Source organism: Ostrinia nubilalis, chromosome 1, assembly GCF_963855985.1.
Source record: "Ostrinia nubilalis chromosome 1, ilOstNubi1.1, whole genome shotgun sequence".
In the NCBI taxonomy this organism is placed as follows: domain Eukaryota; kingdom Metazoa; phylum Arthropoda; class Insecta; order Lepidoptera; family Crambidae; genus Ostrinia; species Ostrinia nubilalis.
The window spans coordinates 14,075,935-14,100,932 of NC_087088.1; the positions used below are offsets into that span (position 1 = coordinate 14,075,935).

A 24,998-nucleotide genomic window follows, 5' to 3' on the forward strand; every position below is an offset into this window, starting at 1 on the left:
ACTCAAGAACGTCTGGCCGATTTTAGTGATCTGGTTTGGTGGATTCGGAACCTCAAATAGCAGATTGATTATTGCGAAATCGGAAATTATAACGGAAAAAATGTTTAAATTATGAGAGTATTTATCAATCGAAACCTCATGTCACACAATGACGACATTATTTGACCGTGTCACACGATACGAAATCCGCCGGGCGGCTAATTACTGAATACAAGCTTATCAACACTGGCTGATGTTATACCAATAGTGAAATCGAAAATCTCGGATTAAATACTTACAATGTTCTGATTTAGTGTCTGTTCTATCAGGGACACGCATCTTCTGAACACAGGTTCACAATAAGGCAGGAAGCCGGACTGTAGAGCTGTTGCTACTGAGGACAGACACTGCAAAACAAATGAATCATGAATATAACAATAACAGTAAGGCCCATAACAGACGGTGAAACGCAACTGCAACTTTCTGATGAATGAAACTGAAAGTTTCAAACTAGTCGCGTCATGTGTGGTCTCTCAACGGACGCTATGGCAGAAACTTAGATGCAACTCAAAAGTAACTAGCAGTTGCAGTTTCGTTGCAGTTGCGTTTCACCGTCTGTTCTGGGCCAAAGTGAAGAAAGGTATGAAACAAAAGTTAAGAATATACAAACCTCTAATAAGGGGAACAAATCTTTGTCTTCGTCTTTAAGTACATTCCACTTGTTGATAAGTGGTGGCATCAGTAAGTTGATGTACTCCTGTTTGTTGAGGTGGTGGCCCACCGAGTCGGCCAGCGTTCCTATGGCGTCGTACAGTATGAGCAGGTTTTTGTGCTGGTATTTGCTGAAGGCGTAGACCAATGTCTGCAGGATATATCCAAGATACGGCACCAACTCTGTGCAAGCTTCCTCTTCGAGCGTGGCAAAAGCCGAGCAAGCGGCTTCTTGCACGCGTTTGTTGTTGTCCAATACGCGTTTCAGGAGCTGCAAAAAGATTATGATCATCAGTTAAATACAGTTCTTTAGCTGAGCGCAATAATAATCATCATCAATCGCATTGTAACTAACAAAACTCAAATTAAATATTTTGCAACATTTTAAATCGATGTACCTAATAGTTCTGTGAATAGCACATTTTCAAGTGATGTAACACTCCTAAATAAAATAATTGAACAATGAAAAGTCGTAACATTTTAATTTGATAGATTGGTCTAACTATGGAACCCAACACTTTCAAGGTATTCCTTTAGATGATTTGGACTTTTGAATTTTCTATACGTCACGTCATACGTGTCCCTATCAATATTGTCCTTGTCCTGTTCAAACATGGGACGTCATTCGAAAGAGTCTAACGCCCGTCTTCACAAACATTACTATGAGGTCTCACAGTGCGAGTGGACGCACAGGGTGACACACGAACCAATCGCAGAGCTTTATTCAACGCTGTAAGTTCGATTTTCTGATATACTTAAGCAAGCACCGTTTGTGAATACAGGCATAACTAAACACTAAACCAAGGAGGCGTTACCCAAGTGACGTGTGGTCGAGTGAACGTGCGTGCACGCGAGAGCATAACACATGCGCGGGCGTGCAATAGACAATTTGACACCATCATACCCCAATAATTTAAAATCACGTTTTTAAAAAATACACTTCATTCTGGTCTTAAAAAATAGTGACGTCACTTGCTTGTGTTGCCATACAAGATCTATGGGAAAGTCTCGTTTTGACAGTTTTAAAAAGTACATCAATTAATTCGTGGTGTCAAATAATCTATTGCTTTACCCACCTCGATCATGACGGGGCGCAGGTAGGGCTCGTGGTGCGGCTGCGAGACGATCCAGTGCGAGTAGCGCGAGAGCGTCCAGCAGGTGATGGCGCGCACGAGGGCCTTGCGCTCCGCCAGGCAGCACACCAGGCACGGCACCAGGTCGGGCCACATGTACCCACCTCGGTCATGACGGGGCGCAGGTAGGGCTCGTGGTGCGGCTGCGAGACGATCCAGTGCGAGTAGCGCGAGAGCGTCCAGCAGGTGATGGCGCGCACGAGGGCCTTGCGCTCCGCCAGGCAGCACACCAGGCACGGCACCAGGTCGGGCCACATGTACCCACCTCGGTCATGACGGGGCGCAGGTAGGGCTCGTGGTGCGGCTGCGAGACGATCCAGTGCGAGTAGCGCGAGAGCGTCCAGCAGGTGATGGCGCGCACGAGGGCCTTGCGCTCCGCCAGGCAGCACACCAGGCACGGCACCAGGTCGGGCCACATGTACCCACCTCGGTCATGACGGGGCGCAGGTAGGGCTCGTGGTGCGGCTGCGAGACGATCCAGTGCGAGTAGCGCGAGAGCGTCCAGCAGGTGATGGCGCGCACGAGGGCCTTGCGCTCCGCCAGGCAGCACACCAGGCACGGCACCAGGTCGGGCCACATGTACCCACCTCGGTCATGACGGGGCGCAGGTAGGGCTCGTGGTGCGGCTGCGAGACGATCCAGTGCGAGTAGCGCGAGAGCGTCCAGCAGGTGATGGCGCGCACGAGGGCCTTGCGCTCCGCCAGGCAGCACACCAGGCACGGCACCAGGTCTTTTTTTTTTTTTTTTTTTTTTTTTGAATTTGTTTCTATGCACCTCTGACGATTTCATATCAGAGACTTTGATATTTTTAATTTGTTAATTATTTGACTGGTTTGTTTTGAAGATGTTTTTAGTTTGAATTGGTTTTACTTTAATTGTATTTCTTTAAATAATTTGTGGTGTGTTTTTATGTTTTCTATTAATGCGAAATTTTTATTGTTTTACTATTATTTTTCGTATGTTGTTTCTTATATAATTATTTTTCAATTTTCAGGACTCTTTGCTCTTGTTTTGCTTAAAGGTAATTTATGTTTGTTATAGTTTTTTAGATTTTATTTCTGATTGCTTGTTCTAAATGTTTGGTTACTCATTTTAACACTGTTCTTGGTAATGTTTGTCTATGATATTCTCATAATATCTAGATAACATTGGTCTTTTAGTCTTTTCTTGCGGTGTGTGCCTTTGTGCAATATTGTGCTGTAATGAGTATTGAACCTCTTTTTGCCGATTTGATTTTATCTTCAAATAGCTTAATTTGGCCATCAAATTAATTTCTATTTGCTTAGTTTTCTGCAATTTTGAATTTTGTTCTATTGTTTCTAATATGTTTGCCAAAAACAAGATAATAATAAATTTAGAGTAAAAATTTTGAGGACTTTTCAAAAATCTATTGACCATTTCCTTTGTTTCAGATCTGCAGCGACGGAAGAGGCAGTTGAAGACCAAGATAGTTGTGAGCTGGATGGAGTTATCGCCCTGGGCAACCTTAGCAGTACGCCACTGTGGATCTGGCCAACGCATCCCACCGCCTACGCACTGGGCAGTCGTTGCTAAATGCGTTGTGTTGGACGTGCTCCGCTTTGGCTCGCTGACAGTTCCGGCACGACGGTGCCCCGCCAGCGAGCTTCTCGGCGCAGTCGGTGCTAAGGTGTGGCCCTCCACAGTGGCTGCAGACATCCGCGGGCTCCGTGCAGAATCGCTTGCTGTGGCCGTAACCCAGACACTTGGTGCACTGCACCAGCGGTGACTGGTCGGCCACTCGGATGTGCTGCAAGTCGATGTGCACGGTTCCCGCCTCAGTCGCTCTCTGCCAGATTGCCGGCGATACGCTCACAACTATATGGTGGGTATGGGGGTTTCTGGCCTTCTTTTTATAGCGTATCTGGACGCGGTCCTCCCCTTCGCGGAGTTCATGAAAAATGCCCCTATTCTGATTTCTCAGAGCCTTCAGGACGTCCTCGTCGCTGTTGAGCAACAAGACGTCCTTCAGGACTAGGAGCGGGTCTTTATTTTTCATGTCCTCCGCGACTAGGAGGCCCCCGTCTTCAATTCTTGCTTTCACCTTTCTCCTTTCCTCCTCCGAGCTACACCCCATGATTATCTTCTGGTCCTTTGCCTTCCTTATCCGATCAACCTTTACCCATCCCTCCTTGGCGTTGACGGCGTCCCTGACCTTCCGCAGCACCTCCTCCCCTGTCTCCATCGCGTCCTTAGACGTGACCACGATGGAGTGCAAGGCCGACCTAACAGGCAGGCGCTGCTGTCCGGGCACGGACGCCGCGACGCTGGCATAGGTAAGTTGCCCACTATTTGTAGTCTTTTGCGTTTCTACCTCTTCCTTTATCTCGTCAAGTTTCTTGCTATTTTCCAGCAGAAGTCTTCGATTTTCCCTTATTTCAGCCAGTATTCTATCCTCCTCCTCTCTACTGTCCCTTTCCCTATCCGCTTCCTTCTCTTTTACAGGTTCGGGCTCGGCGACCTTCTTCGCCGGAGCCTTCCCCTTCCTCTCCATCTCTGCCTCTTTCACCAGCTGATACAGCCGATCCAGAGCCTGCGTGACGTCGGTCTTGATGTCACCGCGCAGGTTTCTTGCTGTGCCAAGAGATATCTTGGCCTTCTGCAGGCAGGCTCTGGCTTCGGCTGTTCTTTCCTTAATTGCAGTGGCGGGCAGCTTGGGTGAGCTCGCCGACGCTGCCTCCACGGAAGCCCGGCGCACTGGCGCGGGTTTCTTGGGGGCCTTCGGGGGCTCGGCCTGCGGCGGGGTTGAGTCGGAGCCAGAAGAAAGCCCAGCTTTCCCTGTCTCCCACTCGCCGACGCTGCGTCTCACTCTCCCTGCCCTCCTGATAGGTGGGGACTCCGGAGACCTCTGCTGGACCTCGTCGCTGGGCTTCTTTGCTGGAGTCCTGAAGCCGAACATATTATCGCCAGAGGTGCGCGTCGCCTAAAGTGTGATACAGTGTGCTGATAAAAATCAATAGTCCGTATGACCGCGTTAAAATAAAATAAAAGTTTGTATAAGTTGTATAAATAAAATTGTATAAAATGTAAAAATAAAAACAGTCTTGTTTCCCCTTTCAGGTACTCGTCAGTCTGGGTGGCAGACACTGCGGCAGTCGGTGTGTCAGGTGAGTATTTATTACTTTGTAATGCGTCTTTTTTCTTGCAGGTGCCGATTGCAGCAGCGTCGTGTCCAGAAGCGGTCAAATATGTCTAATTCGTCACAGTTAAATTAGTTAACTGGTCGAAATTACCTAAAACTACTTACAACTAAACTCTATTTCCCTTCAAAGTATAATTCAGCAACAATACCACTCGAAACCAGTCGATCCGCGAAATAAAAATTTTGGCCCCAACGAAAAAGTCTACCTCCCTAGACACAAAAGGGTGGGTGGGCGGGCAAATTTTTAAACTTCCTGTCGTCGGATCCCTACAAATGGGGTGTCTACGGATAGGGCTCGCCGAGACGAATCCAAAAAGACGATAAACGTCGGGGGTGGCCCTAGAAAATTTTGAAAATGACGTCCAAAAACCGTCTCAGATGTTACCCAAAACACCAAAGACCGCCAAAAAAGCAGAATTTAGTATGGGGCGGTGTCAATCGGACGTCAGGGGGATGCTAAACCGAAAGGGGTGAATCTATTTAAGCGAAAGAATTTTGAAAATCGAACCAAAAATGACAAAGTTATAAAATTTACTATGGAATTTTTCTAAGTCTAATTTAAAAACACAAAAAATTTAATAAATTCGCGAAATGAAGTAGTAGGGGTCTCAAAATGGTACTGGGGTGTCGGCAAAAATTTGGCGCTCAAAATGATGTACAATACCCACAGGTGCGCTATTATTTTCTAGAAATTAGAGTTGGGTTAAACGGCACCAGGTCGGGCCACATGTACCCACCTCGGTCATGACGGGGCGCAGGTAGGGCTCGTGGTGCGGCTGCGAGACGATCCAGTGCGAGTAGCGCGAGAGCGTCCAGCAGGTGATGGCGCGCACGAGGGCCTTGCGCTCCGCCAGGCAGCACACCAGGCACGGCACCAGGTCGGGCCACATGTACCCACCTCGGTCATGACGGGGCGCAGGTAGGGCTCGTGGTGCGGCTGCGAGACGATCCAGTGCGAGTAGCGCGAGAGCGTCCAGCAGGTGATGGCGCGCACGAGGGCCTTGCGCTCCGCCAGGCAGCACACCAGGCACGGCACCAGGTCGGGCCACATGTACCCACCTCGGTCATGACGGGGCGCAGGTAGGGCTCGTGGTGCGGCTGCGAGACGATCCAGTGCGAGTAGCGCGAGAGCGTCCAGCAGGTGATGGCGCGCACGAGGGCCTTGCGCTCCGCCAGGCAGCACACCAGGCACGGCACCAGGTCGGGCCACATGTACCCACCTCGGTCATGACGGGGCGCAGGTAGGGCTCGTGGTGCGGCTGCGAGACGATCCAGTGCGAGTAGCGCGAGAGCGTCCAGCAGGTGATGGCGCGCACGAGGGCCTTGCGCTCCGCCAGGCAGCACACCAGGCACGGCACCAGGTCGGGCCACATGTACCCACCTCGGTCATGACGGGGCGCAGGTAGGGCTCGTGGTGCGGCTGCGAGACGATCCAGTGCGAGTAGCGCGAGAGCGTCCAGCAGGTGATGGCGCGCACGAGGGCCTTGCGCTCCGCCAGGCAGCACACCAGGCACGGCACCAGGTCGGGCCACATGTACCCACCTCGGTCATGACGGGGCGCAGGTAGGGCTCGTGGTGCGGCTGCGAGACGATCCAGTGCGAGTAGCGCGAGAGCGTCCAGCAGGTGATGGCGCGCACGAGGGCCTTGCGCTCCGCCAGGCAGCACACCAGGCACGGCACCAGGTCGGGCCACATGTACCCACCTCGGTCATGACGGGGCGCAGGTAGGGCTCGTGGTGCGGCTGCGAGACGATCCAGTGCGAGTAGCGCGAGAGCGTCCAGCAGGTGATGGCGCGCACGAGGGCCTTGCGCTCCGCCAGGCAGCACACCAGGTACGGCACCAGGTCGGGCAGGTGCGGCACCATGCCGCTCATGCAGCCGTCCGCCACCGCGCCCAGCGCTAAGATGCCGCTCTCCTGTAGATATACGCAAACGTTATTATCTATGTAACTAAGGTTTTTCTGGGAAAGTGCACATTTTATGCCATCTTTTGGGAAGAAATTGCTAGATTATTAGTTGCAACTGGTATGTCAATCAACATTATCATAAAACGATTCTTAACAAGTAATTTCAGCGTTGTCAAACCTTTTGACTTGAAATAAATCATCTGCGCGTGCGCCTCTACTTCTCTTTTAACTTTCGCGTAGACGTGGTTTTCGAACACGTTACATAAAAAACGTATATGAGGCATCTTGGGGCATGTTTTCAAGATATCTTGAGTGCAACATTGCCTTTAAGATATCTTCAATGCCTTTAAGAGAATCTGTTGCTACTTGGGTGGGACCACCCCAATACACAATTACAATAAAATTAGATGTAACGGCGTACCTTGATGACCCAGTTCTCGTGGAACAGCGTCTCCTTGAGGATGGGGAAGAGCACGGGCAGCAGGTCGGCGCCGAAGACGTTGGCGAGCACGTCGAGCGCGGCGGCCGAGCACTTGCGCAGGTTCCAGTCCGACAGCGAGCCGTCGTCCGCGTCCGCGCCGCCCTCCTCCTCGTCGTCCGACTCGCCGCCGCCGGACATGTTGCTGTCGCCCGCGCCCGCTGCGCAACGAAAGTTTATAAGTATAGCCAGGCCTGTTCATCTCCGCGAGTTTACATCGAAAACAAAACACGCAAGATGGCCCACCTACAGGATACTATTCGACAAGGCCTCACATACGAGCGAACATTGACTCACGCACGCGTATTCTTGTGTATGATGGAAGAAAATAAAGAAAATGGTGTGCAGTATTTAACTGCCTAAATAATAATAAAAACACAGAATGTACTTTTTTAAGTTGCCTCAAGACACTGAGAGGTAAATAAGTAGTTAATATTATTCATGATAATTCATGCTAAATCATGTATTTCCTCCGCCATTTTCCGCAGTTTGGCACCTCACGTCACATCATTTTACCGAAGTCAGCCCTATAGCTTCGGCCCAGTGCCGATCACTGACGTTTGTCAACAAAATGGTGCTTGACTCTTGAGACAGGCTAAATTACACCATATTGTTAATGACATTGAGCATACATTTTTTTAGATACGACTCGCCATCGCCGGACATGTTGCTGTCGCCCGCGCCCGCTGCGCAACGAAAGTTTATAAGTATAGCTTAGCAAGCGGGAGATTCAGGGGGAGATGAGGGATGAGGTAGGCCAAAGTGGCTAAAAAGTTGACAACACAACCAAGATGTGTCATGAACTACGGGTTTCACGATCAATGTGACGCTGACTGTAACAAAGAACAATAAAGAACGAGGTAATCCTCGTCGTCCGACTCGCCATCGCCGGACATGTTGCTGTCGCCCGCGCCCGCTATGCGACGGAACTTTATAAATACATCAATCCACTAGCAGCAGGGGGAGAATCGTTATGATGAGAATGATGCTTTGTTATAATTCTAAAGAAGAGTGAGGTGCTCCTCCTCTTCGTCCGACTCACCGCCACACCCGAGCCTGTCACGGCAGTCGGAGTCAAAAATTGTCAGTGTCATTGTCGCGGGCGATGTCGGGATGTGGGAACATAACGCGACGCGGAAAAAGTTTGCGCGGGAAGCGAAAAGTAGACGATGAGATTTGTTTCTAACTTTCTAAATAAGTATTTGCTGCGATTATTGAGATAATGTGGGGAAATAGTTATAATGTGTTAGTAGCAAAGAACGAACAAACAAGAAGAAAGGACAAAGATAAAGAATGGCGTTCATGTCTAGCTTGGATCGATATTATAATAGATCGTTTCATCCACGAAGACGCGCCCTTTGGAGCATTGATATTCATGACAAACCCTCGTTTTCAATGAGTTAATTTTGGCTAGAAATAAGACCCCGTCATAGCTCATTAGACTTGTGCCTGAATCTACATAATCATTTGCTTATATTTTTCTTTTCTTGATTTAGATATTTATCAACTCCATTTTAAAATTGGGTAAAAATTGTGTTCTGAAACCATCATGTCACTCACCGTTGTGCTTGATGGTGTGAGAGCGCGGCTTGTGGAAGCGCGGCCGGATGTCGGACTCGCGATCGGGCTCGGCGTCGTCGGCGTCGTCGTCGCGGTCGCCTCGCAGCAGGATCACGTCCATTTCCGAGTAGCGCATCCCACGCACCAGCACCGGCAACAAAGCCGGCAGGCGCGGGCCCAGCACCTGAGATTGAAATAGAAAAACCTTTATTTGACACGAAAACAAATGAAAATGAACAAATAAAAGAAGAGAAAACACAAAAAAAAAAGAAACATTAAACACACAACATTACATTATACAATACATAAATCTCGTGCCAAAAAGGCCCCCGCTCAGTATTAATCGAAACGCGCGTGTACAAGTGTCTCGACACTGGTTTTCAGCGGGTGCCTCTTATATTTGGCATTACATTGCTGTGTAAATAAGACCTTCTTTCCTAATAACAATTTTTAGCTATTAGAGTCGCCTCTCACACTAAATCTATAGCCTGACCAGGAACATAAAAACCCTCGCCATGTTGCGGAAAACTAATGGTACTAATTTCTTTTAATGGCAACAGTAACTGAAAACTTCATTGACATGTCACCTTGCATGTCAGTCTATTGCTGTCAAAGTGTAAACAAACTTTATTTTAAATGTGTGCAATTGATTTTGCGAATTAAATTGCTAAAATCTTTTTATAGTCGTGAAAGAAAAGTGGTTCACAATGTGTTAAAATATTTGTCGAAGAGAAATACTAAGAGTTCGGACAATATTTTCATTGAATAATGTTTCCGACAAAGGTTGTCAAATTGACTGATATGTTTCTCGTATAGTACAGTCCACTATGAAAATTAGCTGTGGTTTGTTTCAACCATGGACCTATAAAAAAAGGCGGACGGAACTCGCGCTACAACAAAACTGTGACTCAAAATTTTGGCGTTTGTCTATTGTGTGAGTGAATTTAGGGATGCCATGTTAGCCAAAACATTTTACCCATTTATTTTAAGAAAAACATAGATCGGCAGATGTTACTTGGAAATGTAGACAGAATTATTTCGTGCCATTTTAAAAGGATGAAAGGTGAATGCGTTGAGGTAGGCGCGAAATTTTCAATGTTCAAATTTTCTTACATTGTTTGCAAGTCAGTGTGTCAGGGTATGTAGTTATGTACATAATGTTGATCAAAAATGATTCACGCAGTTACAAATTACGAATCTTGTGTACATTATAATCATAATCTTATGCATCATCAATATATTATTATTATCTCTGATAGATTTTTTTAACATACAACCTGACACTGACTTGCAATCAATGTAAGAAAATTCGAATTTTGCAGTTCCACATTTTTGGGAAGGATCAAATTTGCCTATGAAAATATATCCCATTAAAACACAATTATTATGATAAATTATTTTATTTTCATAGTATGCGTAATAAATAACTAAAAAGTACTAAAATTATTATTAATTTCCCATATTTCGGGTAATTTTCCCACGTAAATAACTGAGAACACTCGTCTTTGACGTATTATTTTTTCGAGTGAATGACGTTTGATTTCAATTAATTTCAATATTTTAATGTCGTGAAATAAGTGATTGGATTATTATTTTGCCTGTGAAATGTGATTCCTTAATTTTTGTTTGTTCGAACAGAACGGTTTTTACACAATTTCATCACACAAGACATGTCGTATTCGTGTTGTTTTTTCGCTGCTTAAATGTGTCAACTGTGTGAAGTTTGCACTCGAAGTGGTGTATCAGGGTGTGAATGTGTGCGTGCCGGCCTGTACGTACAGGCAAGCTGGTGTATCCTAATGTCACAGTATTTTGTTGATGAGAATCCGTCCGACTTGTTTATAGGTCCATGGTTTCAACTACCTATTTTAAAGGTTTTTTTTTCACTTAAGTGTTGAATTTTATGGAATTGGGAAAGAAGTACCGAGTTTGAAGCGTTCATGAGCAGACATTGCAGTTGAATATTCAAGTTCTGAATTTGATTATTGATGAATAATAAAATAAATCCTACTAGCTCGATTGATGGTTTCATTTAATTTATTTAAACCAGGTTGCCTATAATAATATTTTTTCGTTAATTTATGAAAATATCAAATTAGCCCGTAATCCTGAATCCTGATACATAAAGTTAGCCTATTAATTTAACACAGGTACGACTGTACTTAGTGTTGCACTATCAAATGCAATTGACGCGCCTCTATGCCAGGGTTTTTATGTTCCTGGTCAGGCTATACACTAATATTATAAAGAGGAAAACTTTGTTTGTTTGTTTGTTTGGTTGTAATGAATAGGCTCAAAAACTACTGGACTGTTTTTAAAAATTCTTTCACCATTCGAAAGCTACATTATTTACGAGTAACATAGGCCAAATTTTATTTCGGAAAAAAATAGGCTTCCGTAAAATATGTAGATAATGTAGTCCACGCGCGCGAAGCCGCGGGCGGAAAGCTAGTTTTAAATAAACAACTTGAAAAAATCGAACTGCCTGGGAATTCGTGAGTTCCATTCCCGCCTCTTTCCTTTTCAACATAGACCAAGGATCCTCAACCCCAGGGTGGCCCTCGAAAGAATTTTAAGTGGTCCGCGCAAGTATGGTTTGAAAATACGGACCAAATCCAAAAAGAGTTTTTATTGCGCTTGTTCTGAGTAACTGAAATTAATGTAAGTGGCCCGTCGTTAACAACTGAATCCTCTGTTTGGCCCGAACTCTTCAAAAGGTTGAGCAGCCTTGACTTAGACCATAACTACAAGACTATGGGCTTTGAGAACCTACTTACAACAAAATAATGATTTTATGACTTAAAAAAATTTTTCATTTACAACCTAGACCTTACCTAATCTGAAATCTCTCCTAGTTTACCCTGTACTATGTGCTTCCAGCTAACTTCACTAGGTTATTGGTCATCTAAGTGGGAACCTACAATAGGTTCGACTTCTGATGTGTTTGAAAAAGATACCTTTGTATTGGGGTTAATAGCAAAGTGTGATTACTAATCACATTCATGCTTTTTTCTGCACTAAGACAAAATTAATACAGCCATGTAAATCTTTATGTCAAATATACAAAAAAAAATATTAACATCTGGTATGCAGTACAGTATGCATAAATCAATATTATATTGAATATAGCAATATGTAGAAGACTTATTATTTACCTCTCTGCAGACATTTTGTTCAGCAAGAGACAGCCAAAATTCACAGGCCTCCAAGGCAACACCTTCTTCGGCATCTTGAGTGCGAAGTAACATGTACTAAAACAGATATTAAATATATTAATTATACACACATACTACATTGCAAATTTGCAACATAGCACAAGTTACAATAGATAGTTACCTCTATAATGTTGGGTAGATGTGGTATGAGTCTATCAAGTCGTACTTCCAGCAGAAGTACCAAAGCATGACAAACATTTTTCCTTACATCTGGATCTTCATCTGCTGCTAGATGGAACAAATTCTAAAACAAAAAACAATATTAGTGCTGCTCAAATAAGACAAGATCAAATTCAAATAAACTCAATACATACCTCAATGAAGGAATCTATGTGTAGCATAAGTGCTTGTGTACGTCCCATAATAAAGTAATTCACACAGGCAATAGCATGACATCTGATTTTTGGAGATGAATGCCTAAAGAACTGCAGGAATTTTGGAATCAAAACATTCAGAGGCCTATTTAATGCATCACTATCCAGTAGCTCTGCTGTATCCTCACATATTTTTTGCAAAGCTCCAAATGCTCCCTAAAATAATGTAAACAAAAATCAGTACTACATCAAATCAAAATAGAAATTGATCAAAAAGTAGCTATAATAATATGCATTTTTGTAACTAATATCAAATTTATAATACATTTTCAGGGAAATATTCTTACCTCACAAACATTATAGTCCTGAGAGTCAAGCATTTGACACAGGGCTGGTAAGAGTTCTGGCCATGAGGTTAGTTCACCTTTGCTGGCAATAGTGGTGATAATAATGCCAACAGTAGCTCGGATGAGTGGTGATGGGTCTCCAACTGCTGATAGGCATTCCCTTTTGATAAATTCTGCTACTTCAGGCAAAAAGCTATTGTAGTGAGCTTTTACATTGTTTTTCAAAATCAAGCCACTGAGAGACCTTGTTGGTTCCTCCTCAGTGACTAATTTAGTCAATACGAAAATCAAATAGTTGTTGAAATCCGGATATTTGTTGAGTTCTTCCAATTTCTGGGATTATTTGTAAGGAAAATATCAATAAAAGCTGTCAATAAGTGTCATGTCGGAAAAATCGATTATATCGTGAGCGTCGAGATGCGACGCTAACATTGTGAATATGTTTTGTGCAATAATTATGATACAAAATTAGCCTAATACGAAAAGCAAATAACATTGAGCGTACGAAATATGAGAAAAGACGGTTAGGGACATAAAAAATATCCACGCCGATCAAATGTATCGACATGAAAATTGCAAAGGATACTTGTTGAACAGCTCTTTGGGTTGCTGTGTCTGGTGATTGCGACTCCTTAAGAAGTGTTAATATCTGTCGCAATCCTTCTTGTTCAGGTTTCCACTCCATTTTCATAATAATTCCACAAAACGGTTCTAAAATCACTCGGTCCCGTAAAGATCAACCATGCCAAAATTTTCCAGTTGCCAGTTGAAAAAAAAAGGGTGCCTATTCATAAAAGTCATTGATTGATTTTGTCACATTGAAATTTTTTTTAATTATAAACAAAATATCTTTGATATGATCTTTGGAAAGTCCAAATCGCTAGAAAAGATCTCAATAGCGTATTAGATGACTTTTTGCCGCTGTTATTTTCTTTTTACAACGTAATATTTTTTATGAATTTCTAAAACCGGTTGACTATGCGGTATGTCGATATGTATAGAACGTCACTAATATTGTCTATGCTCTGTTCGAGCTGTCACTGTCACTGTCAGAATCAAATTATCAAAATACCATGCCAGCGCAAAGTGTGAGGTTATTGTGTTTATTTTTATTATAATTTAATTAACCCTGTTTATTACGGACCCTAAAACACATTTATCATCATGCCGAAAGTAAAAGCTGAGAAAAAGTCGCGGATCCATAATGATGTCGCCAAACAAGGTACACTTCAAAAGGAAAATCTACAAATTATGTGAAAGCAATTTGGTTTTAGATTTTATTTTTGTAACTTTTGAATCATTGGTTATAGGTATCCAGTTCAATAAGGATTTCGGTCAACATATCCTAAAGAATCCACTCATTATTACTTCTATGCTTGACAAAGCTGGTTTGAGGCCCACAGATGTTGCTCTTGAAATTGGTCCTGGTACTGGTAACATGACCATCAAGCTACTGGATAGAGTTAAAAAAGTTGTTGCGTGCGAAATAGATACAAGGTATATTCCTATAATTTCATGTTATTGATCTATATTTTTTCCTGGAAGTCTAAAAAAGTTTACAGTCACTTTCTGCTTTCAGATTGGTGGCTGAGCTCCAAAAGCGTGTACAGGGTACTCCATACCAGGCTAAACTACAAATACTTGTAGGGGATGTGCTCAAAACTGAGCTGCCTTTCTTTGATATTTGTGTTGCAAACATACCATACCAGATCAGTTCTCCTTTAGTTTTTAAACTATTACTACATAGGCCTTTCTTCAGATGCGCTGTGCTCATGTTCCAGAAAGAATTTGCGCAGCGCTTAGTTGCCAAACCAGGAGATAAACTTTACTGTAGGTTGTCAATAAATACTCAATTATTGGCTCGTGTTGACATGTTGATGAAGGTAATCAAGTTAATTTCAGTAAACCTAATCAGTGCTTGAAGATAATGGACAATATTAATAACTACATTATTGTTACAGGTTGGCAAGAATAATTTCAGACCACCACCTAAAGTTGAATCCAGTGTAGTTAGAATTGAACCCAGAAATCCTCCACCACCTATTAATTTTGTTGAATGGGATGGCCTGACAAGAATAGCATTTGTAAGAAAAAATAAAACCCTATCTGCAGCTTTTAAGCATGCTACTACAATGGCAGTATTGGAGAAAAATTACAGAGTTCACTGTTCCCTGCATAATAAGGTAAAAAATATACCTATGTACTGTGTGAACCTATTAAAAATACACTATCCATAATTAATTTTACAAATGAATTGGTTTTAGGAAATACCTGAAGATTTTGACATAAAACAGAAAGTACAAGAAATTCTAACAAATGCAGAAGCCGATCAGATGAGAGCAAGAACTATGGATGTTGATGATTTTATGAAGTTGTTATATGCATTTAATTCAGAGGGCATACATTTTGCATAATGTACTAAGGAAAAGTCTTCATTATAAATAAAATTTATTTACTAAACAATTTACATAATCTTTGTTGTATTACTGTAAGACACTGCAAGACATCTACTGACTTAGTGTAGTTACATGTGAATCGTTAATAGCTGTAACATTCGTCACAATGTCTATCTAGATGGTAGCCTTTTTGAAACCTCTTTCAGCATAATCTGAATCATTACACTTCTCAGATTTGTATGGAAAACCTGGCTGGCCTGGGAGAACCATTGGCTTAGATTTCAATACTCTCCAACCACCCTTTTTAGTCCAATCCTGTAAATAGTGTGATCCAATTAATAAATTGTGTAATTACTTGATGTTACAACTAGGAGCACAGCTATTTATTGTTTTATACTTACATTTCCTTGGTATTTGAAGTAGTAATGAACTGAAAGGACGCCTAATGCAATAAGTCCAAGTTTCCCAGTGATATACCTGTAATTTATAGCTCTTTCTTTTCCCTGCAAAAAGGCAAATTTCAAACATTGTTATAATTATCCAATTGCATGGAAATACAAAGTATGTAGGTTATTATTATGTAATCATACCAAAACGGGCGTAAGTTTAGTATACAAAGTGTCCAAAGGGTAGCGGTAGAAACGGCGAATGGGATTGGTACGTTCTCTCCAGTACTCTTCAACGTGTACGGGCTCGTTAGAGGCCAAAACTTGATCTTGCAACCACTGCTTACGCCAAGCTCTTTCGGCATCAGTCATACCAATGCACCGTTCTCTTTCAATTGCCACACGACCAGCAATGGCCATGGGCTTTACACCCGCTGTTTGAGCCATATTGAGAATAAATCTCTGTTATTATTGTAAGCGAATGGTTAATATCATAAATGTAAAGCAAAGCAAGATCCATTCACTGCTGTTTTTGACAGATTTGATTAGACTGATGACATTTGACTTTTTACTCACTTTTCGCGTGATTATAACAAAGACATAAAGTTAATTCTGCTTTGAATTAAACAATATTATAAAAACCGGTTATTTCGTAAGGAGTGAAAACTGTCACGTCACGTTTTTAATAAAATTTCTCTGGGACAGACAACAATGTCGCAAAACCACATTGCATTTTATATCCCCAAGCGCCCAAGAGTACAAGAAAGTAAGTAAGATAGAAAGAGAGGGGAGGACATGACATGACCACCATGATACTATCACGTAAAAGTCTACTCCAGTTTCCTTTTTCTCTAAGTATCAGAATAAACTGAAAGATGTATCCAGACCTGTGATCCAGACGTAAGCTTAAAAAAAAAAACGATTTCCGGTGTTCCCCTGACAAGTGACAGACGTCAAAGGGAAACGTCAATTATTTCCGAAAGGTTTTGTGCAGCTTTGGTTGGTGCATTTTGATAATAATTTGTAGATTTTATTTAACAATCAGTGTATCCATTTTGGAATTTACCTGCGTGTATACGTAACTGATTTTTTTGCAGTAATACGGGTCAGGAATTAAGTCACTTTAACAAATCCAAAATGCCTCGATTTCACAAAGTAGAAATCAACAAAACGGAATGGATCGTGCCAGAACGGTACCAAATGCTAACGCCTGTGGGTTCCGGTGCTTACGGTCAGGTTTGGTATGTATTGTTTGTGGAAGTGCCTTAGGCGCAGTGCCAAAGTTTATTTTTATTTGTTAGAAGTTATTAAAAATGTTGCAATGTCTCATAGATTTCGGTACGTTGCCCTTGCGTAGGCGGAACTGGTTTTCGTGTTGGTCTATAATACATACTTTATTTGCAGTTCTGCATTTGATACCTTGCATAGCATGAAAGTTGCCATCAAGAAGTTGGCAAGACCCTTTCAATCAGCTGTACATGCTAAAAGGACTTACCGTGAGCTTCGTATGCTTAAACATATGAACCATGAGAATATTATTGGTAAGAAATTCCTTAAAAATATTGTAAACAAAGGACATTGGGAACTTTAATATGAGAAAATGCCCCACGGCGGACAAAGATGAAACGTATTTTATTTCAAAGCTTTATACTTGTAGGTATATTCACTTAAAGCGCTATGTTGTGAGATATGGGAATTCTGAGATATGACGAGTCTAAGTTAAAAATATATTTTCCTAAAATGATTTGATATTTTTACATGTTATGTTGTTTGGCATTGCAGAGTAACCAATAAAAGTAAATAAAATAATATAAATAAATAAAAAATATAAATAAAATATTATAAATACTTAAATTAATATTAGACAACATCTCATATATTACTCCAACCCAAAATAAGTAGCTAAGGCATTTGTGTTATGGAAATCGGGAACGACGAACCACAACACACCCAAACCAGAGACAATGTGAAAAGATCGTTTTCTATATTGTCCCGGCCGGGAATCGAACCCGGGACCTCAGGATTGGCCCGGCACACCTTGAAAACCGGTGTGTGCGCCTCTCCGCCACGGAGGTCGTCAAAAATATTACCTAAATGTAAAATAAAATAAAATATTAAAACTTCATTTTCTCAATATTCCCATATAAGAGAGAAAAAAAAATGCACGGAAATTCATTGGATATTAGTATGTATCATCTGTGATAGGTTTCGTTTGTGTCCGCTACTTTTCGAAAAGTGGGGCAAAAAGTTCCCAATGTCATTTATTATTTTTAGGCTCTTGGATTTTTTTCTGACATTTGCATTCTGGGTTTGCAGGTCTTCTTGATGTATTTAGCCCAGAGAAGACCTTAGAAGAATTCCAGCAAGTTTACTTGGTAACCCATTTGATGGGAGCCGATTTAAACAATATAATTCGAACACAAAAACTTTCTGATGATCATGTACAGTTTTTGGTTTATCAAATATTACGTGGCTTAAAGTATATCCATTCTGCTGGAATCATTCATCGGGTAAGCAGCATACACTGTATTTTAAAAATTCCCCCCCCGTTTCATGGACATAGACTGCAGATTTGCCATGCAGATTACTCAGTGAGTACTAATCTGCGCGACTTGTGTCACCCCCTGATGCTTGGCACCCGGGGCGGACCGCCCCCACCGCCCCCCCCTTACGCCGCTACTGATTATAAGTTCTGAACTTTTAAAAATCCATTTTTCTGACAGTTATTATTATGAGTATTATTCCAGTTTGTAACTATGTGATATTCTAACAGGATTTGAAACCTTCAAACATAGCAGTCAATGAAGATTGTGAACTGAGAATCTTAGATTTTGGTCTAGCACGTCCTACAGAAACTGAAATGACTGGATATGTTGCTACCAGGTATGATATTTAAAATTTAAATTATAACTAAATTAACTGAGATGAAGAGTTTAATATTAGTTGCATCAACTTTGTAGATGGTATAGAGCCCCTGAGATAATGTTGAACTGGATGCACTACAATCAGACGGTAGACATCTGGTCCGTTGGCTGCATCATGGCTGAACTGCTGACTGGCAGAACTCTGTTTCCTGGTTCTGACCGTATCCTTTTTACACATAACATACAACATTTTACACAAATTTTATATCAGGATCTACAAGTTTATTTTATGTTGTGATACACATTAAAATTGTGTATTTTATACATTTGGTTTCTGGGGTTACTTATAAAAGTGAAAATATTGGGCCCTTTTGAATGGGGGAAAGTGTTCTAGTTGAACTGTGTTATTATAAAAACTAATCTTTAGTTATATTATTTCATGACTACTAGTCATATTAGTTACAAAGTCATTAACTTCAGTATGTGCCAGTCATTATTGCAAGGTTACTTGCATAATTACTGCTGAAGCATTGTTTTTGAGAATCTGTAGTTTTATAGATAACCCCTTGATTTTTATTTGCTTTTCAACCTTAATGGACAAGACAGATATCCATCAATTGAATTTAATCATGGAGGTACTTGGAACGCCAAGTCAGGAGTTCATGCAGAAAATATCTTCGGAGTCTGTAAGTAGACTTCTATATTATGGGACAATTGTGCTTATTAAATGGAGAAATACCAGTTAAAACCAATAAAATTTACTTCAATAGGTTTAGACAGACACTATAGCAGACATAACATAGCTTTGATTAACTCGCTTTAATTGATGTGGTTTTGTCTTGTCGAACATGTGGCTTGTGTAAGTTTTGGTGCTTGTTAACCTTAACATTTGTGCGCCAGATATTGATCATCTTACAAGGATTTTATTTTTGTGCGGAAAACCTGACCAAGAAACTATCGATAAAATAATTAGTGAAGAGGTAAGAGAACTAACAATTATTAAACTAGCTTATTAATGAATTAATGCTGGTTGTACATACAGTCACTTCTATAATGACAATATTTTTAGGCTAAGCTCAAAAGTACAACTCCTTTTTTTGAAATCTTGAATAGAGTGAAGTAAATAGATTCAAATCTACAGTGAATATTACATTTGAAAATTAAAAAAATACTCTATTATTACATTGATGTCTGGCTCAGAATAGATTTACATAACAACCTATGAATTAATACTATGAGGGATCATTGTGAGCTAGAACAGTTGGTATGTGTCTTTGTCATTGTACTTGTCCATTTGCATATTTTTTGTTATGTACTTGTGTAGACGAGACATATATTTAGTGTGAAATCAATCTTTCCTTTGGTTTTGGATTGGATTATGAATAAATGTTGTAAATTTTCTGTTACCTATGTTAGTTAGAAGTGTATCGTAAAACTTAATGTCGTTGGGTGGGTTTGATTCTAGGCCAAACAAAATCCTGAAGGAGTTGAAAGGAACAAAAGGTGGGATGCGATTAGTATAATGGAGGTCAGCCTCCTCTTCCAATTTATCAATCATTGATTTAGTTAGGTGAGCCTCCATTTGCTTTGGTAAATTAGAGAGGGTTAGCTCCTATAGTGGACACAAGTGTCCTGAGGGCTTAGTGTGAGTTTACATGAAACGTCGTCACTAGCGAGCGCGTTAAAAATATATCAAGATTTTAGTTCTTGAAAGTTTCCGCTAGGGGCGCTGTACAATCCGTCTACATTTAATGTCACTTTGTTACGCAGTCGACATCGAATGCGTTTGACGTAAACTCACATTACGCCTCCTAATGATGATAATGATTTTGGTGTAAAGAAACGCTATTCATTGTTGGTTGGCTGCAGGCGCGGAACTACATCCAGTCGCTGCCGACGCTGAAGCGGCGCGACTTCCGCGAGGTGTTCCGCGGCGCCAACCCGCTCGCCGTCAACCTGCTGGAGCTCATGCTGGAGCTCGACGCTGACAAGTCAGTATACATACACACTTACCCCCTTACTAATAAAAAGTTGCACACTTGTTGAACACTGTTTTAAAATGGCATTTCCATACTAAACGTCAATTTAAAACACTGTTCAACGAGCGTGTATGTTTTATTAGTAAGTGTGTTAGTCTTTATTGATAAACCAATTGAAAGATCTGACTAAATTGATAAGTGGTAATTTCCCTATTATCAACTTAGGACGAAATACAATAATTAATTAATTAACGGCGGAGCAAGCGCTTTTTAAGCTTGGCGTCTATTTGTGTCCTTATTCCCTGGACATAAAGTTCAAATACAGTGACAAAACTTATTGTTAATGAATATTCTACAGGTGCATTACGGTGGAGCAAGCGCTTTATAAGCTTGGCGTCTGTGTCCTTATTCCCTAGACTTAAGGTTCAAATACAGTGACAAAACTTATTGTTTATGAATATTCTACAGGCGCAAAATGGCGGAGCAAGCGCTTTTTAAGCTTGGCGTCTGTTTATGTCCTTATTCCCCGGACTTAAGGTTTAAATACAGTGACAAAACTTATTGTTTGTGAATATTCTACAGGCGCATAACGGCGGAGCAAGCGCTTTTTAAGTTTGGCGTATGTTTGCGTCCTTATTCCCCGGACTTGAGGTTCAAATACAGTGACAAAACTTATTGTTTATGAATATTCTACAGGCGCAATGGAGGAGCAAGCGCTTTTTAAGCTTGGCGTATGTTTGTGTCCTTATTCCCCGGACTTAAGGTTCAAATACAGTAACTTTAAACTTACCACATTTATAGGCGCATAACGGCGGAGCAGGCGCTCGCGCACGAGTACCTGGCGCAGTACGCGGACCCCACGGACGAGCCCGACTCCGTGCCCTACGACCAGAGCTTCGAGGACATGGACCTGCCCGTCGACAAGTGGAAGGGTGAGCGCACACATGTTTATTTACTGTTTTTACTTAAACTTAGGCCCAGACCAGTTTGAAACCGGTTGGAAATGGTCGCGTCATGTGTGGTCTCTCAACGGAATCTATGGCAGAAACTTAGATGTAACTCAAAAGTAACTATAGTCTATCCAATATAGCTTGATTAGAATGACGGCTGTCAAACGAATGTGACTAGTGCTGTGTATGTTTCGTACGGTTCACATAGATGTATCGATAAGTTTTCGAAAAAATGATATAAAAAAATTCACCCAATTTTTCTTCATATCTTTATTCATAAAAATGACAATTATGATTCAAATTTAAAGACAGTAAAATTTAAAATTCATGTCAAGGGTGTACAACCTAAGTCGTAGTCATTATCATCAGTGTTCTTCAGTGGTTTTTTCCTCTCGCTAGAGGGCGGTGGGCATCTCTTCTAGAGCAACGGTGCTATGAATACCCAAAAAATTACCGGTGATTGATTTCCGATGTTTGATTATTTAATAATGAAATGTTTTTTGGTTTTTAATAGTGAACATTTAGAAAAACGTAAACTTGACTTAAATATGTTAAAAAATTCGTTAGAAAAAAAATTTGTTAAATATGTTAAAAAATTAGTTTTAATTTAATATGACATTTGTCGATATGTCCCAACACTAACATTTTTGTAACTCGAGATAACCTTGTAGAGACGTCGTTAATACTCTAGCTTGATTTTTATAATTTCGAATTACTACTTATTGGTGTAATTTAACGCTGCATTTACACGAAATTAACATTTTTATTGGAAGCACTGTCGTCGAAAATATTGTTTGTAGGTCAGACGTGAATTATTTCTTGTCCGCCAATATTTAGCTCTCATTGATCGCTACTACAAAGTTATGTCGTTACTTTTGATGGCAGCTGTCATTCTAATCAAGCTATATTGGATAGACTATAGAAGTTGCAGTTTCGTTGCAATTGCGTTTCACCGTGTGTTCTGGGCCTTATCGTTCGTTTCAGCCAAGTGACGTCCACTGCTGGATAAAGGCCTCCCCCAAGGATTTCCACAATGAACGGTCCAGCGCTGCCCGCATCCAGGCTCTTCCCGCGACCCTTACCAGATCGTCGGAGGCCTACCCACGCTACGTCTTCCAGCCCGTGGTCGCCACTCGAGAACTTTTCTGCCCCAACGGCCATCGTCTCTACGTGCTATGTGCCCCGCCCACTACAATTTGATTTTAGCAATTCTGTTCACCTGCTGATCCGGTTGGCTGAACGATCTTAAACTTGTATCTTTTAGCTTCATCAGCTTGACTATAGTGAGTCGCACCAGCGCGGCGCGGCGGCTATTCACAACAACTTTATTCGAAGTTTCGAATTTTTCTGTACCTATCACGCTAAGCGAAATGCCAGCATGCTTGCCAAAGTGATACACCAGAAACATCTACTTTACAGTAGATAGATATCTAAAAAGGAAGACTGTCTTCTTGTGCTACTTCATCTTCACAGCAGTCGGTGTGTTTTAATCTTCTTGATTTCGCACTATGATTTTCATTTGCATCCATACCATATACAGTATTCTTGTATTTTATTCAAGCCTACAAAAAGTAACTAACTGGACCGTTTTCAAGTTAAGTCAAACTCGTCCGAAAAGAAATAACTTCGGGAAGCATGTCATGCGCTATTTCTTAGATATCTCTAGCGCCCCCGCCCATAGACAAATGAGCGTATTTACAAAGATAGCTTTTTAAACTACGATTCTCTTGTTTCCAGAACTTGTATGGAAGGAAGTTGTTGAATTCAAGCCTCATCCTCAGCACATGAACACTGTAGTAGAAGTCAACCCGTCGTAATTTCAAAATGTATTCGTCGAGTATTTTGTTTGTGTATTATTATGCTTATTTTAAAACGGACCTATCAGTAAATTGGCGCATATTTTTTCTATCTGCACATTTCAAAATACAGTACACCCCAAACTTCAAAAGTTATTTACGTAAAGTGTAGACACGATACGTAATATTTAATGGGGGTTTCTTTAGAAACATTGCTGTTCAGTGTTTTTTATTTGGTCGTGAAATGTTTGTGCCGATTTATTCTAAGGTCCGACGGAGTGCTGATCCCTTACAATAATACAATTACCTGACTAAGAAAATCATAATTATTATACATATTGCCATTTTATATTGTAACGACAGTGAATGTAAAATTTTATAAACAGTCTTATTGTACAAATTAATGACCAATAGATGATAAAAATTACTGTGCGTCATATTGTGCTTCACTTCAAGATTTGAAATAAAATAACACAACGTGTTAGACTAGGCGCAGACCACCGATTTTTAGTTGGCCGATAGTTGGGCCCGATTTTAATTTGTATGAAGAATCGGCCAAATCAAATCGGTGTAATGTGCGCACATCCATACATGCCCATACTGATCAACGGCCCGACTAAACTATCGGCCGACGAAAAATCGATGATCTGCGCCTAGGCTTAAATTGTGCTGGTGCTAAAATTAATAATTTGCTACGTTTGCTTTTAAAATTTATTAAAAATTATATGAACTTTATTTTTGTACTGCCCATACAGGGTTTTTAATGGCCAAGGGAAATAATAATTATGTGTTTTTTTTTTTTTTTTTTTTTTTATGTGTTACGAGAGTATGTAGTAGAAAAGTTAATAATATTTACTTACGTAGATTTATTTAACGTAGTAATAGCGTGCATAACAATGGCTATAATCCTTTATTGTATTTTTAGTTTTAAGGAGCATATTTTTAGTAATTGAAAGGGTTTAATTTATATATTAATGATCTTGGAATTCAATGTATTTGCAAAGTACCATCACTAAGCATAGACCGTATAAACGCCTAGAATATTTCCCTGTATGGGTGTGAGTATAAATGCACAATATAGGCGATACCGTAATATTTTAAGAAAGTCAATTACCTAAACGTACGAAAAATAATCAATTTGCAAAGAGTTTATATATTTGCTCAGATTTTACTTTCATATTGTCTATTAATATAATAAAGCAGTAGTATCTAGTATGTAAGAATAAAGTATATTTTATCATGTACAGATTAGGATAGTATTAACAACACAGGAACTTCAAGAAATCATCAATGCCATTTCATTCACGTCTACACTGAAAATAATCCGTTTCGTTTTGTATTTTCCTCAAACGTAGGTACGCTGTGCGAAATTGTTGCTTACTGGCCGTACCCATCGCCGAAACTTACCCATTAGTGGCACTTCGAATGACCGCAGTGTCAAAATATATGCATAATAAAATAAAAATTCAATGTTCTTAGTAATCTAAACAATTAGATGAAATATATTGTATAGCCGCGTATTTTTAGCTTTGTGTAATGTTAATACCTTGAACAGTTGGACTTCGTACATAATGAAATCCTGCACTTACCAAGTACCTACCTAAACATCATGTAAAAATCCCTTTTCGAATCGGCCAAGAATTATTTTACATTCATTATTCTCACAACTGTTTCTTTTATTGTAGGTTTATTTTTAGTTTAAAACTTAAGTACTCGCTTCAGGATAAAATATGTATTATAAAAGCTTGAACATTTTATGATCCATTAACATACATAGATATATTTTTACGTATTATTCCAAAGTGAGTAGTACTGTTCACTTT

General features: G+C 40.8%; 4 protein-coding genes across 5 annotated transcripts in view; 2 read left to right on the plus strand and 2 right to left on the minus strand.

Annotated features, from left to right (window-relative positions):
* The window catches only part of LOC135073545 (transportin-1), a 23,313-nt gene extending 9,756 nt beyond the window's left edge, over positions 1 to 13,557 (minus strand). Inside the window, exons 1-10 of the mRNA XM_063967723.1 lie at positions 13,391 to 13,557; positions 12,805 to 13,137; positions 12,458 to 12,673; positions 12,265 to 12,387; positions 12,084 to 12,179; positions 8,929 to 9,112; positions 7,312 to 7,529; positions 6,687 to 6,899; positions 650 to 961; positions 279 to 386 (exon numbers count right to left, since the gene is read on the minus strand). Of these exons, the coding sequence (XP_063823793.1) occupies positions 279 to 386; positions 650 to 961; positions 6,687 to 6,899; positions 7,312 to 7,529; positions 8,929 to 9,112; positions 12,084 to 12,179; positions 12,265 to 12,387; positions 12,458 to 12,673; positions 12,805 to 13,137; positions 13,391 to 13,495 (1,908 nt within the window). The 5' untranslated portion in view covers positions 13,496 to 13,557. The remainder of the gene's footprint in view (positions 1 to 278; positions 387 to 649; positions 962 to 6,686; positions 6,900 to 7,311; positions 7,530 to 8,928; positions 9,113 to 12,083; positions 12,180 to 12,264; positions 12,388 to 12,457; positions 12,674 to 12,804; positions 13,138 to 13,390) is intronic.
* A 310-nt stretch (positions 13,558 to 13,867) lies between these two features.
* LOC135073496 (probable dimethyladenosine transferase) lies at positions 13,868 to 15,276 on the plus strand. Its single transcript, XM_063967684.1, has 5 exons — positions 13,868 to 14,026; positions 14,115 to 14,301; positions 14,384 to 14,687; positions 14,766 to 14,987; positions 15,069 to 15,276. The coding sequence occupies exons 1-5, from the start codon at positions 13,969 to 13,971 to the stop codon at positions 15,216 to 15,218; spliced, it is 921 nt and encodes a 306-aa protein (XP_063823754.1). The 5' UTR covers positions 13,868 to 13,968; the 3' UTR covers positions 15,219 to 15,276.
* Positions 15,240 to 16,135, minus strand: LOC135073504 (uncharacterized). The gene is made up of 3 exons (XM_063967691.1): positions 15,791 to 16,135; positions 15,602 to 15,703; positions 15,240 to 15,515 (listed from the first exon to the last, which is right to left on the minus strand). Exons 1-3 carry the CDS (start codon positions 16,031 to 16,033, stop codon positions 15,375 to 15,377), a joined length of 486 nt encoding a protein of 161 aa, XP_063823761.1. The 5' UTR covers positions 16,034 to 16,135; the 3' UTR covers positions 15,240 to 15,374.
* Positions 16,136 to 16,501: 366 nt separating this feature from the next.
* LOC135073513 (mitogen-activated protein kinase p38b-like) lies at positions 16,502 to 23,910 on the plus strand. Of its 2 annotated transcripts, none has more exons than XM_063967701.1 (10): positions 16,502 to 16,585; positions 16,684 to 16,827; positions 16,991 to 17,127; positions 17,903 to 18,096; positions 18,360 to 18,469; positions 18,547 to 18,671; positions 19,057 to 19,136; positions 20,320 to 20,441; positions 21,231 to 21,361; positions 23,117 to 23,910. In XM_063967701.1, the coding sequence occupies exons 2-10, from the start codon at positions 16,724 to 16,726 to the stop codon at positions 23,194 to 23,196; spliced, it is 1,083 nt and encodes a 360-aa protein (XP_063823771.1). In that variant the 5' UTR covers positions 16,502 to 16,585; positions 16,684 to 16,723; the 3' UTR covers positions 23,197 to 23,910. The 2 variants fall into 2 exon arrangements, with proteins under 2 accessions (XP_063823771.1, XP_063823778.1); XM_063967708.1 differs by lacking the exon at positions 19,057 to 19,136 and adding an exon at positions 19,351 to 19,430.
* Positions 23,911 to 24,998: the final 1,088 nt, after the last annotated feature.

Excerpts from the sequence above, each read along its gene's own strand:
- LOC135073496 (XM_063967684.1), top strand. The coding sequence starts at position 13,969 with ATGCCGAAAGTAAAAGCTGAGAAAAAGTCGCGGATCCATAATGATGTC. Across the intron at positions 14,688-14,765 it reads GTGTTGACATGTTGATGAAG|GTTGGCAAGAATAATTTCAG; the intron begins GTAATCAAGTTA and ends TTATTGTTACAG. Across the intron at positions 14,988-15,068 it reads ACTGTTCCCTGCATAATAAG|GAAATACCTGAAGATTTTGA; the intron begins GTAAAAAATATA and ends AATTGGTTTTAG.
- LOC135073504 (XM_063967691.1), bottom strand. The coding sequence starts at position 16,033 with ATGGCTCAAACAGCGGGTGTAAAGCCCATGGCCATTGCTGGTCGTGTG. Across the intron at positions 15,704-15,790 it reads CTAAACTTACGCCCGTTTTG|GGAAAAGAAAGAGCTATAAA; the intron begins GTATGATTACAT and ends GCCTTTTTGCAG. Across the intron at positions 15,516-15,601 it reads ACTTCAAATACCAAGGAAAT|GATTGGACTAAAAAGGGTGG; the intron begins GTAAGTATAAAA and ends CACTATTTACAG.
- LOC135073513 (XM_063967701.1), top strand. The coding sequence starts at position 16,724 with ATGCCTCGATTTCACAAAGTAGAAATCAACAAAACGGAATGGATCGTG. Across the intron at positions 18,097-18,359 it reads CTGCTGGAATCATTCATCGG|GATTTGAAACCTTCAAACAT; the intron begins GTAAGCAGCATA and ends ATATTCTAACAG. Across the intron at positions 21,362-23,116 it reads GCCCGTCGACAAGTGGAAGG|AACTTGTATGGAAGGAAGTT; the intron begins GTGAGCGCACAC and ends TCTTGTTTCCAG.